This window comes from Zosterops lateralis, assembly GCF_965231275.1.
Source record: "Zosterops lateralis genome assembly, chromosome: 17".
In the NCBI taxonomy this organism is placed as follows: Eukaryota; Metazoa; Chordata; class Aves; order Passeriformes; family Zosteropidae; genus Zosterops; species Zosterops lateralis.
The window spans coordinates 1,016,448-1,029,605 of NC_139777.1; the positions used below are offsets into that span (position 1 = coordinate 1,016,448).

At 45.4% G+C, this 13,158-nt stretch overlaps 1 protein-coding gene across 4 annotated transcripts in view; it reads right to left on the reverse strand.

The window, feature by feature from the left end:
• GLT1D1 (glycosyltransferase 1 domain containing 1) overlaps positions 1 to 11,492 on the reverse strand; it is a 33,289-nt gene extending 21,797 nt beyond the window's left edge. For 3 of the 4 annotated variants that reach the window (XR_014591310.1, XR_014591311.1, XM_083874114.1), the window contains exons 1-3: positions 9,715 to 9,797; positions 2,120 to 2,268; positions 1,544 to 1,649 (exon numbers count right to left, since the gene is read on the reverse strand). Coding sequence is in view for 2 of the 4 variants with exons in the window: in XM_083874114.1 (XP_083730240.1) it covers positions 1,544 to 1,649; positions 2,120 to 2,268; positions 9,715 to 9,782 (323 nt within the window). In the remaining 2 variants the exon portion in view is untranslated. Of the gene's footprint in view, positions 1 to 1,543; positions 1,650 to 2,119; positions 2,269 to 9,714; positions 9,798 to 11,097 lie in introns of those variants that run through there. The other variant, XM_083874115.1, reaches the window with a different exon arrangement.
• Positions 11,493 to 13,158: the final 1,666 nt, after the last annotated feature.

Sequence of the window (13,158 nt, forward strand, 5' to 3'; positions counted from 1 at the left end):
GAGCCAACAGACCTTTGGATCGGCCAGGACAAAACGTCTCTCCTGGGGATGTTGAAATTGTGAAAAATGTTCTAAAGTCCTGTTGGTTTTTAGTGATTTCCTGTGGTTTCTGCTCAGTTCTTCATCTGCTTTTGGTGATTACACTGAGGACTTGCCAGAGTTTCAAAACACCCTGAAAATACTCCCTGGTCATTTCACCTAAAAACTGAGAGAATTTGCTTGTCTTTTTCAGTATTTTTCAGTCTTTTTCAGACTTTTTTCAGACTTTTTCAGACTTTTTCAGACTTTTTCAGACTTTTTCAGTCTTTTTCAGACTTTTTTCAGACTTTTTTCAGACTTTTTCAGTCTTTTTTCAGACTTTTTTCAGTCTTTTTTCAGACTTTTTCAGTCTCTGCTTCTTTGCTGATGGAACCCAGGGAAAGGATCCCATTAGCAGGAGAGAAAAAAAATAAAAGATAAAAACCAAATCTGCTTGTGCTTGAGGGATCTGCTTCTCAACCAGGCATTCTGTGAACAATCACATTAATTGTGATTAATTAATTAATTCATTAACTCACTGAGTGTGAGGAGCAGAGGGAATATCAAACAAACTGCACACAGACTGTGATGAAACTGTTTTCTGATCAAACTGTTCCAGCACTGAGCCACAAAATAAAACACATAAAGATCAGAAGGATTTGAGGAAGTCCAACCTTGGTCTGCTGGCCCAATCTTCCCCAAGTGTGTGTGTGGAAAACTTCCTGCAAGATCTGCCACCCAAAAGTGTGATTTCACAGAACCACAGAATGTGCAGGTTGGAAGAGACCTTCAACATCATCGAGTCCAACCCAGCCCTGACACCTCAACTGGGTCATGGCATCGAGTGCCACATCCAGTTTCCTTTTAAACACATCCAGGGATGGTGACTCCACCACCTCCCCGGGCAGACCATTCCAGTATTTAATCACTCTTTCCATGAAAAACTTCTTCCTGATATCCAACCTGTATTTCCCTTGGTGCAGCTCAAGGCTGTGTCCTGTTCTGTCAGTGCTGCCTGGAGAAAGAGCCCAACCCCAGGTGTCCACAGCCCCTTCAGGGAGTTGTAGAGAGTGATCAGGTCACCCCTGAGTCTCCTTTTCTCCAGGATAAACGCCCCCGGCCCCCTCAGTCGTTCTTCATATGGCTTGTTTTCCAGTCCCTTCACCAGCTTTGGTGCCTCCTCTGGACACGTTCAAGTGTCTCAATGTCCTTCCTGAACTGAGGGGCCAGAGCTGGACACAGCACTCAGTGTCCATCCAGAGCTGGACACAGCACTCGAGGTGTGGCCTCACCAGTGCCCAGTCCAGGGGCAGAATGAGCTCCCTGCCCCTGCTGGCCACCCCATTCCTGACCCAGGCTAGTGGCCATTGGCCCTTTGGCCACCTGGTCACTCTGCAGGCCCATGTCCAGCTGCTGACCAGCCCCCCAGTCCCTCTCCTGGCAGAAATATCTCCCCCAGGTCCTCACCTGGCAGAACTGTCCCCCCATGCCCTCTCCTGGCAGAACTATCCCCCCAGTCCCTTACCTGGCCTCCTCCAGCACTGCTCCCATCACCTGCCGTTTCTCTTTGCATTTCACGTCTTCGTTCACGTCTGTCCCACCAAAGATGATCCCAAAAGGAATTTTGCTCCCTGCAAGGCAACGAGGACTTGGACAACATGGAATGACCAGCAGTGAAAAAATACATGGATAATACTGAATCACCTCTCTGAGCAAAAATCCTTGAAAAGGAAACCTGGAGGGAGTTGTAATTTTTTTTTACTTTATTTATTTTATTTTTATTATTTATTTAGGTTATTTTTAAGTTTTTTTTTTTAATTTTATTTAATTTTTTTTTGTCTGCAACAGCTTTTACACCTTGATCATCTCAGCAATTTACTCTTCCTCTCTTGCCTTTCAGAGATTTTTTTGGTTAATTTTTCTTTCTTTCATCATAGTTTTTAAAACAGTGTAACTGATTTATTTAAACTCCTGAGCTTTTGTAAAGCTTTTTCAGCTCTTGATTTGGGATTTTGAAAAGCCAACAACAACAGCATTGCAGGACTTTTTTTTTTTTTTTTTTAAGTGTTTTATTTTTATTGCAAAGTAAAAAGAAAATTACCTTGCAGGAGTCTCCCTCCTTTATAGAGGTGGATGGCCAGGGCTGCATCAAACTTGTCTGTGCAGGTCAGGTTGGATATTTCAGCTGGACTCTCATAGAGAAAAGCATCTTTCAGAACACAGCTGTGACCTGCAGCCTGCAGGTGAGTCCTGCAGGAGTGGGAAAAAGAAAAAAAAGAAGAAAGAATTCCAATTAAAAGTGTGGGTGGGTTATTTTTATTTTTTATTTAATTTTATTTTTTTATTTTATTTTTTATTTTATTTTTAACATCCTAGGGATGACTACTTTGCACAGCCCCAAACCTCCCTGGGGAGTGCCAGCTGTTCCTGCAGTAAATACAGAGGGACTCCCTCGAGTGCCCCAAGGCTCACAAATTCTGCATTACCTCCACTACTTCAAAAATAATTTCTTTTTTTTCAGATTTTTTTAAATTCTACTCAGGAGCACTCAATAAAATAATTTGCATACATTTTTAGAAGGTAAAAGAAGCAAATATTCCCAGAATAATTCAAATTTCTGGATTTAAAGAGGCCTTGAACCCCTAAACATTTCCATGGACTTTTTATTATTCCATTGACATTGACCATTAACCACAAGCTCCAAATAATTCATAGCTGAGTTATTGGGTACTATTTAAATATTAAAATATACAGGGTTATTTCCATATTTCCTAAACGCCTTTTCATCTTTATAACCAAAAAAGAAAAAAGAAAAAAACAGCGATTTTCACACACAAGGAACTCAATCATGGAGTGCTGTGCAGATTTATTTATTGCAGCACTTTATATTTAAGGATATTTTGTGAAAAATGAGGAGACAAATCATCCACATCTCCCTCCTCCTGCCAAATGTCTGCTCACATTATTATTAATTATTATTATTTCACAAATAAACATTTTTTCTCAATGAGAAATGAAAACCAACGCAGCTCCTGCTGTCCCAGACAACACAGAAAATGTGAAATCTCGAGGCCACATTTTTCCCTATCAAAGTTCTTAATAAAGGAGATAAATTCCCAAGGAAGTGTCTGAACAAACACTGATTATTTTCACATCTACAATTTGCCTTTCTGTGTTTTTTCTTCTATTGAAACTCTCAGGGAAGCCAAGGCCATGGCTTGGGGAAAAAGAATATTTTTTAAATGAATAATATTCCTAAAAAGAATATTTCTAAAATGCAGTTGAGCTGTCAGATCCCAGATTTTGGGGTGTTTTTCCAGGCAGAAAACACAAGGAAAACATCAATTTTAGTAATTTAATAAACGTGAAAGAGCATTTTTAGAAATAAATTCTATTGGTGTGGCTTTATCTCAAACCTTGAGGTGTCAGAGGGTTGGCCCAGGACAGAAACATTATATTAAACATTATAGAATATACAATATATATAATATAATATATAATTAATATGTAATATATTATCTAGTACATTTATTATAGATAATATATAATATACTGTATATTATAAAATATACATATTATTTCTTTTTTTCTCTCCACAGCTGGGAGATCTGGGCATCATTATTTAGATACAAATGGAAAACCCCCTCACTGCAGAAACTGAGATTCCACTTAAGAACCATTAAGAAATTATATTAAATAATATATATATAATACTGTATATTATAGATTATTTAATAGATTCTATTATATTATTATATTATATTATATTATATTGTATTGTATTATATTATATTATATTGTATTATATTATAATATATTATATACAATATACAATATACAATATATATATATATATATAATATGTATATAAATATATTCTGGCCTGGTCACTGCTCACACTGTGGTTTTTCTTACACCCACCTGAATATTGAACAAAGGATTTCCCAGTCCTGCTCATTTTAATATTCATTTTAATATTAAAATTCCTCCCTTTTTTTGGTGCATTCTTTGGAAATTCAGAAATCTTCCAAGTGAAACTTCTGAGAGAATTTTCCTGTGTGTGCAGAGAGATCCTGCTAAAAGCTACAACCCTTTTCTGACACATTTCTACACAAAACCCACATTTTTTTTTCCTCTAACACGCATCTAGGAAACACCGAGAGATGTTTTGCAATGTTGAATTTTTTATTCCCTACATAATTGATGGCTGCTTCTCACTTTCCCTGCCTGGCAGAGTTCCCTCCTTCAGCAGCTCCCAGGTTTTCATATATAAAAAAAGAGAATTTTAGGGTTCCAAACACAGCCTGGCTGATGAGAGGTAAAATTGGGATTATTTCTGAGGTATCATGGCTGTGAAATATTACTTTATTCCTTTCAGAAACATTTACCTTCTCAATTTCAACAGATCCTGATTTAATAGAATTCCTTGCAGACAAAGAATGTTTGATTTCTAAAAAATTCCCAGTAGGTGGATAAGCTGACACTTCTTGAATGGCACAGAATAGGCTCCAGCCAAAAATATGAATTATCTCCCTCCCTCAGCTGTGTGCTCTGCACAGCCCCTCTGCTCCAGCTCCTCATAAACTTCTGTGGCACAACCCAGAGCCTGGAAATGAGCAGAGCCATTCCACAAACCTGGCCAGACCTGAATGCTCACAATCCCCTCTGAAACTCATCAAATTACAGGAGCTGAAACCCAGCCTGATCTTCTGTTTCCTTTGTAAATGGGTTTATTTTTTTCATAGCTGTTAAAACAACATGTCCCTCATTTTATTTCCCTCTCAAACTTCTCCTTGAAGCGACATGGAAAAATTGCACTGGCATTTGGGGGATGCATTGGCATGAGAGAACTATGAATAAAATTCACTCTGAATCAGTGAATTCCATGCAGATTCTGCAGGGATTTTCCAGCATCCGTGCAGAGCCTGCAGGGATCTCCAGGGACGTCCCAGCACCATTGCAGAGCATCCAGGGAACCCCCAGCACCTGCGCAGAGCCTGCAGGGATGTGCCAGCACCTGTGCAGAGCTTGCAGAGACCCCCCAGCACCCGTGCAGAGCCTGCAGGGATCCCCCAGCACCCATGCAGAACCTGCAGGGATCTCCAGGGATGTCCCAGCACCTGTGCAGAGCATGCAGGGATCTCCCAGGACCCATGCAGAACCTGCAGCAATGTCCCAGGACCATGCAGAGCCTGCAGGCAACTGCAGGGATGTCCCAGCACCTGTGCAGAGCCTGCAGGGATCCCTCAGGGATCCCCCAGCACAATTGCAGAGCCTGCAGGGATCCCCCAGCACCTGTGCAGAGCCTGCAGGGATCCCTCAGGGATCCCCCAGCACAATTGCAGAGCCTGCAGGGATCCCCCAGCACCTGTGCAGAGCCTGCAGGGGTCCCTCAGGGATCCCCCAGCACAATTGCAGAGCATGCAGGGATTCCCCAGCATCATTGCAGAAACCTGCAGGGATCCCCCAGCACCCGTGCAGAGCCTGCAGGGATTTCCAGGGATCCCCCAGCACCCATGCAGAGCCTGCAGTGACCCTCCAGCACCCGTGCAGAGCCTGCAGGGATCTCCAGGGATCCCCCAGCACCCGTGCAGAGCATGCAGGGATCTCCAGGGATCCCCCAGCACCCGTGCAGAGCATGCAGGGATCTCCAGGGATCCCCCAGCACCCGTGCAGAGCATGCAGGGATCTCCAGGGATCCCCCAGCACCCGTGCAGAGCATGCAGGGATCTCCAGGGATCCCCCAGCACCCGTGCATTGCCTGCAGGGAGCTGCAGGAGGTCCCACACCTGCCCTGAGGACAGGAGGATCCTCTGCCCTGGCACAGTTCTCCCATGGGATTGCCCCCCTGGCACACAGGGTGAGATGAAATAGTAAAAACACTTAGATTATTGAGTTAGTCCAATAAACGTCTCAGCTAAAAACCAGTTGTCCAGAGGAACGACAAAGCCCCGCTGAATTTGTGGTTTTAATTCTCTCCCAGGTGATTTAATTCTCTCACCTGAGGATTTACAGCAGGGCTGTCTCCACTGGCCAGCTCAGAGAGCCAAAACAATTGCTCCCTCTCCAGAAAACATCCACATATTGGCAAAATACTTCATCTAAATCTTTCTAATTAACTTATTAATGCCGGATTTCTATTCCTCCTTACCACCAAGTGACAAAAGATGAGCAAAACATTTCAGGGGGTCGGGAAAAATAATCTTTTTTCTTCCTTGACGCCTTCTTTGATCTCATTTCTAAGGCTGAACAGACTTTTGCTTAGTGCTGCATTCTTTATTCTTTATTGCCCATATTTTTTAAGGTGATTAAAATGAATAAAGCCCACAGTACATTCATTACCCCACTTGTTTTAGCAAGTTGATTTTTTTTTTTTTTTAGCCAAATTAAATTCTGGTACTTTTGTCACCACTTACTTTAAAGTCAGGAAATGAATGTGTTATTTATGAAAAGATGAGGCAGTTATTGGAAGAGCTGTGGTGTCATAAACAGAGGATACACTGGAATATTAAGCCATAAAATTAATCTATGCTGGCAACACCTCAACCCGGAGACAATGTCATTGTTTCATTTATATTTAACCAAAAGTTCAGGATTAAACATAAAAAAACTGAACAAGTAACTTGCTATGCACATGCACAGATAGAGCTGAAGCCAAAAATTAATTGGAATATGGATTTTATGTGTATTGAGATATATGATATAATTCCCACACCTTTTTTGTGAGGAATCTCCACACTTTTCTACGAGGAATTCCCACACCTTCTATGAAGGAATTCCTCACACTTTCTATAAGGAATTCCCTACACTTTCTATGGAGAAATCCCTACACTTTCTATGAGGAATTCCCTACACTTTCTATGAGGAATTCCCCACACTTTCTATGAGGAATTCCCTACACTTTCTATGAGGAATTCCCCACACTTTCTATGAGGAATTCTCTACACTTTCCATGAGGAATTCCCACACTTTCTATAAGGAATTCTCTACACTTTCTATGAAGAATTCTCTACACTTTCCATGAGGAATTCCCCACACTTTCTATGAGGAATTCCCTACACTTTCTATAAGGAATTCCCACACTTTCTATAAGGAATTCTCTACACTTTCTATGAAGGAATTCCCACACTTTCTATAAGGAATTCCCTACACTTTCTATGAGGAATTCCCCACACTTCCTATGAGGAATTCTCTGCACTTTAAGGAATTCCCTACACTTTCTATGTGGAATTCCCTACACTTTCTATGAGGAATCCCCACACCTTTTTACAAGGAATTCCCTACACAAGGAATTCCTGTGTAAATAAAAAGACAGTGTGATATAAGATCCTATTTGTTCTTTCTGGCTTATTCAGACTTATTTTCACTAGAAACAATGCAAACCCTGCTTTCCACTAGATTAGCTCCAGTCTAAACGTGTGGCTGAGTTCCCTCAAAGTGCAATTGGAAGAAGAAGGTAAGTAAATATTTAATTTGTAAAGGTAAATAACTTTATAGAGGAAAAATCAGCAGTGATGCCCAGAAGAATAACTAGTTTTGTATTATCCAGTGAGAGCAAAGGGTAAGAAGGAAATGCAGGATGTCACAGGAACTCTGCTGAAATGCACAGGCATAAAAATATCTGTAAAGATACATATACACGTAAGAATTTAGTTGTTTTGTGTCAAAATTTTAGTCATGATTATTGTTTTAAAACACCAAAACTTTGAGTTTTCTCTGGTCTTTGTATCTTCAGTGCCTGGGTGACTGACAGGACTATCAGATATGTTCTTGTACAAAAAACAGAGCAGCCCTGCAGAGGTGTAAGGCTGCACTTTTATGACAAACTGTGTGAAAACTTAATGTCTGAGGATGTTTCCATGCATAACATTACACGTTATGATCAAGGTCAGGGAAAACTTGTAACAGCAGAATATCCCAAAAGATTCACCTGAGGATAAACAACTAAACTGTGGGCGACTTTTGGATGAGATGAAACCAAATTGTTATTTCAGGCCTCCAAGAGGACAAAACCATTGGGGAAATTGTTACATTTTTATGGTGTTTTGTTGAGTTTTTTCCTAGTTCACATGGATAGTGAAGCCCCAGCTCTCAGCCCCATCCTTTTCCCACGTCACAAAGTTAAACGGGGACAATGAGGAACATTTGGGTTCTGTTGGGCTGTGCCATCCCCCAGAGCTGCAGCCCCGAGCAAGGGCAGGCACTGGAGGGGCTCTGGCACAGCTGCTGCTGCTGCAGGATGGCTCTGGCTGCTCCGGGAGCTGCCCCGGCACTGCCTGGGCCGGCCTGGCCAGGGCATCCCGGGGAAACACCGGGCTGGGAGGGGAGCTGGGGCACCCTGAGACAGCAGCGCCTCATCCTCTGCCAGCCCAGCATCCTTATCCCATCCTCTGCCAGCCCAGCATCCTCATCCCAACATCCTTATCCCATCCTCTGCCAGCCCAGCATCCTCATCCCATCCTCTGCCAGCCCAGCATCCTTATCCCATCCTCTGCCAGCCCAGCATCCTCATCCCAACATCCTTATCCCATCCTCTGCCAGCCCAGCATCCTTATCCCATCCTCTGCCAGCCCAGCATCCTCATCCCAACATCCTTATCCCATCATCCTCACCCCATCCTCCGACAGCTCATCATCCTCACCCCAGCATCCTCACCCCAGCATCTACATCCCATCATCCTCACCCCAGCATCTACATCCCATCATCCTCACCCCAGCATCTTCACCCCAGCATCGTCACCCCAATCCTCATCCCATCCTCTGCCAGCCCAGCATCCTCATCCCAATCCTGCTCACCCCAGCACCTTCACCCCATCTTCCTCACCCCAATCCTCCTCACCCCAGCACCTTCACCCCATCATCCTCACCCCAATCCTCCTCACCCCAGCACCTTCACCCCATCATCCTCACCCCAATCGTCCTCACCCCATCCTCCCCACCCCAACATCCTTACCCCATCATGCCCAGCCCAGCATCCTCATCCCATCATCCTCACCCCAGCATCTTCACTCCAGCATCCTTATCCCATCCTCTGCCAGCCCAGCATCCCCACCCCACCCTCCCCAGCCCAGTGTCCCGAGCGCAGCGCTCCGGGCCCCGCCGGCTGCCGCTGCCCGCACCGGGAGCGATACCCGGGCAGCGCCGCAGCGGGGGCTGTGCGCCCATCCCTGTCCGTGTCCCCATCCTCGCCATATCCCCCCCATCCCCGTCCGTGTTCCCAGCCCTGTCCGTGTCCCCATCCCTGCCGTATCCCCCATCTCCACCGTATCCCCACCCCCGCCGTGTCCTCATTCCTGCCGTATCCCCCATCCCCCCTGTGTCCCCTCCATCCCTGTCCGTGTCCCCCATCCCCGCCGTGTCCTCCATCCCCGCCGTGTCCCCATCCCCGCCGTGTCCCCCATCCCCGCCGTGTCCTCCATCCCCGCCGTGTCCCCCATCCCCGCCGTGTCCCCCATCCCCGCCGTGTCCCCATCCCCGCCGATCACCTCGGCCGCCGCCGCCCCCCGCCCGCCCCCGGCCCGGCGGAGCCGCCCCCGCTCTCCGGCAGCGCATTGGGCGGGAGGGGCCCCTCCGCTCGTGGCCGGCGGCGCTGGGCCCGTGCCCGCCGGGGGGCAGCGGGGACAGGGCTGGGAGCGGGGAGCGGACACAGCCCCGCGGGGAGCGGACACGGCGCATCCTCCCCGGGCCCGGCACTCACTGGATCCTGGCGGCCGTGGTGGCGTTCCCGGTCCGTGCCCGCAGACACGCCAGCAGCAGCAGCCTCATAGCGGCCGCTCCTCCTCCTCCTCCTCCTCTCCCCCTCCTCCTCCTCCTCACCTGCCCGGAAACGGGGATGGGCCGGCCTGGCCAGGTAGCCCCGGGCAGAGGATACCTGGATACCCGGGCAGGAAGGTCTGGGGGCCTTCCCACGCCTCCAGCAGCGCTCTGAGTGTGTTTGTTATTCAGGCACAGGGATGACGCGCTCGCATCATGGCCAGGGAAAAAACGGTAATTCCAAGGCCGCTTAAGAAGAGCATCACAGCCTGAGAACAACACAGCCTGTGCCTCCCGAGAATATCACAGTCTGTGCCCCCTGAGAGGAACATCAGTCTGTGCCTCCTGAGAGCATCATAATCTGTGTCTCCCAAGAATATCACAGCCTGTGTCTTCTGAGAACAACATCAGTCTGTGCCTCCTGAGAACATCACAGTCTGTGCCTCCTGAGAGGAACATCAGTCTGTGTGTCCTGAGAACAACATCAGTCTGTGCCTCCTGAGAACATCATAGTCTGTGTCTCCCAAGAATATCACAGTCTGTGCCTCCTGAGAGGAACATCAGTCTGTGTCTCTTGAGAATATCACAGTCTGTGCCTCCCAAGAATATCACAATCTGTGTCTCCTGAGCATCACAGTCTGTGTCTCCTGAGAACAACATCACAGTCAGTGTGTCCTGAGAACATCAGTCTGTGTCTCCTGAGAAGAAACATCACAGTCTGTGTGTCCTGAGAACATCAGTCTGTGTCTCCTGAGAAGAAACATCACAATCTGTATCTCCTGAGAAGAAACATCACAGTCTGTGTGTCCTGAGAGGAACATCACAATCTGTATCTCCTGAGAACAACATCAGTCTGTGCCTCCTAAGAACATCACAGTCTGTGTCTCCTGAGAGGAACATCAGTCTGTGTCTCCCAAGAATATCACAGTCTGTGTGTCCTGAGAACATCACAGTCTGTGTGTCCTGAGAGGAACATCACACTCTCTGTGTCCTGAGAATATCACAGTCTGTGTCTCCTGAGAACAACATCACAGTCTGTGCCTCTCTGATGTCTCCGTGTGCCTCCCATGAGATGCTGATGCTCGGGGCAAGGCATACTGTTGGAAAAATACTAAATGCTGATAAGCAACCACCAGGATGGCCAGAGGGATGTGTTAGTCCAAAGAAACGAGGAAATGAGATGGTCAAAGAGCACTCCAGACATCAGGAAGGTCACACGATGAAGGAGAGCCAAAGGGGTGTGAGACCAGGGGAAAAGTCTGAAAAAAAAAAACCCCACAGCAGCATCCAAAGATACAACAAAACAGGGAAGAGAGAAAGAACAAACCTGAAGTCTGGATGAAGCATATGATGGATGAGGTCCAGAAAACATATCCCAAAGCACCAAGGATAAAAGGGGCTCACCCCAATGACAGAAGAGTCAGAAACACAGAGCAGCAACAGGAAGGTGAGAGACCAGCTCAGGGAGTGTGTTGGGACATTAGTAGGAAACAGGTGGCTGGTGGTAGATACCCACCTCAACTTGTATAAACATCTTGTAAAAGTATTGACAGCAGGTGCATGGGTGGTGATAAGGGGGGCTGACTGGACAAAAAGTCACTTTTTTGCTCAGAACCTGCTCTGATTGCCTGGTGTAACTCACCACAGGGTCATACAGATAGATAGCAGCTTCCCCAAAGGCTGGAGAAGACAGGGAAAAGTCTTTAAAAACTGCACTGGCCTAAATTAACTCTTCAGATTTCAGTGTCAGGTAGGCAGATAAAAATGTGCCACGTTCAGAGGAATATTGAATTCAATCATTTTTGAAGCAGTACTTCTTCCAATGATTTGTGTGGATTTCTGAGGCTGACAGGTGTTCTGGAATGGAGGGTTTAGAAGAGATAAAAACACACTGCAGTGGGTTCTGGCAGACTGTAAACATTTTGGTAGGCAGGCTGATGCTTTACTAAGGAGCCAATGCTGCAGAGCTGTGTTAGCTCTGTCTCACTGAGTTATAACCCAGATTCAGCACAACATTATTTACACCACATCAAACTCCACTGGAACTAAAAATTTTGGCTACAACCAAAGAGCAACAAACCTCAGAGAAATGCTAAAAACAGGGTGAATGCTCATCTAAGGGTGGGCAGAACCAAACCAGTTTTGTCACTGTTCTAGAAAGTGTTTCTGGCATTAAATCCCACTCCTGGTGAGATGGAGAGAGCTTTTATCAGCCTGGCCAGGATTCCAGCCTTGAAGTGGTGCCTGTGAGGAACTTTTGGGCTTCTGAGAATTGGGCACTGCTGCCCAGTGACTCCTGAAGGTGTCATGAAGCTTCCAGAGCTGCTTTTCAGCCTCCTGGTTCCCAAATTTCCCCCACAGCACATCCTGCATCACACCAGGAAGGTCTGGCTGTGTGTGGAATATGTTCTTCCAGGTGTGTGGCCTGGAGCAGGATGTCTGGCTGTGCCTCAGAGAGACACATTTTGGGTTAACAAAAGTTGTCCAAGACATTTAGTGCTCAACACAAAGAAGATAAAAATGCAAACGTTAAAGTGAGACAAAGCCTGTTCCCGTGAGCGATGGGGAAACTCAAGCAGTCGTCTAGGAAATAAAGAGGAAATAAAGGAGACATTCAAAGAGATCTTAACATTTTGATCACTATTTATGGTGACTCTGGCTTTGTGCTATATAGGCCTTGACTGGAAAAAAATAATCTGGGAATGTGTCTTGAAAATATGGAGATGCATTAATGTATTCCTTTATAGACACAGTGTTAAAAAAGGGTCAGGGATGTATCAGAATAACGTTTTAAAACACATTGTAGCCAAGAATTGTTTGGAGAAAAATGAAAACCTCCTTCCTGAGCTGCTGTACTGACAGAATATTTGGGTTCTAACAGTAACTTGTGAATTTTAATGAGAGTACCCACATCTCTAGACCTGTTAAGTAACATTTTAATTTAATTTCAGCATCATTAAGCGTTTGTTCCAGATGTGGGATGGGTCAATATAGAAACCTCACCTCACTCACCAAGGTAAATTATGAAAACATGAAAATAAGACACAATAAAACAAAGTGTGCTTCATTACTCTGAGTCTCCAGAAAATACTCCTCAGAATGTGCAATCACATTTAATATGACAATGCTGTGTTAAGCTAGGAAAAAAGACCAAATGGAATTTTATTACAGAATTGGTCATGTTACAGTAGTTCACAGAGATGTCTGTACAGCTGGTTGCTTTTTTTCCTCATTGTCCTTCGTCACGGAATTTGTTAACGAGATAAGAGAGCAAATACATTTAATGAGTCGTTTTTATGGCATATGTTATTTACAAAGGCCCATTATGAAATAAATATATTGACTTTTACAAGCATCACTTCCTCCACCGCCAGCAGTGCTCCAAAGT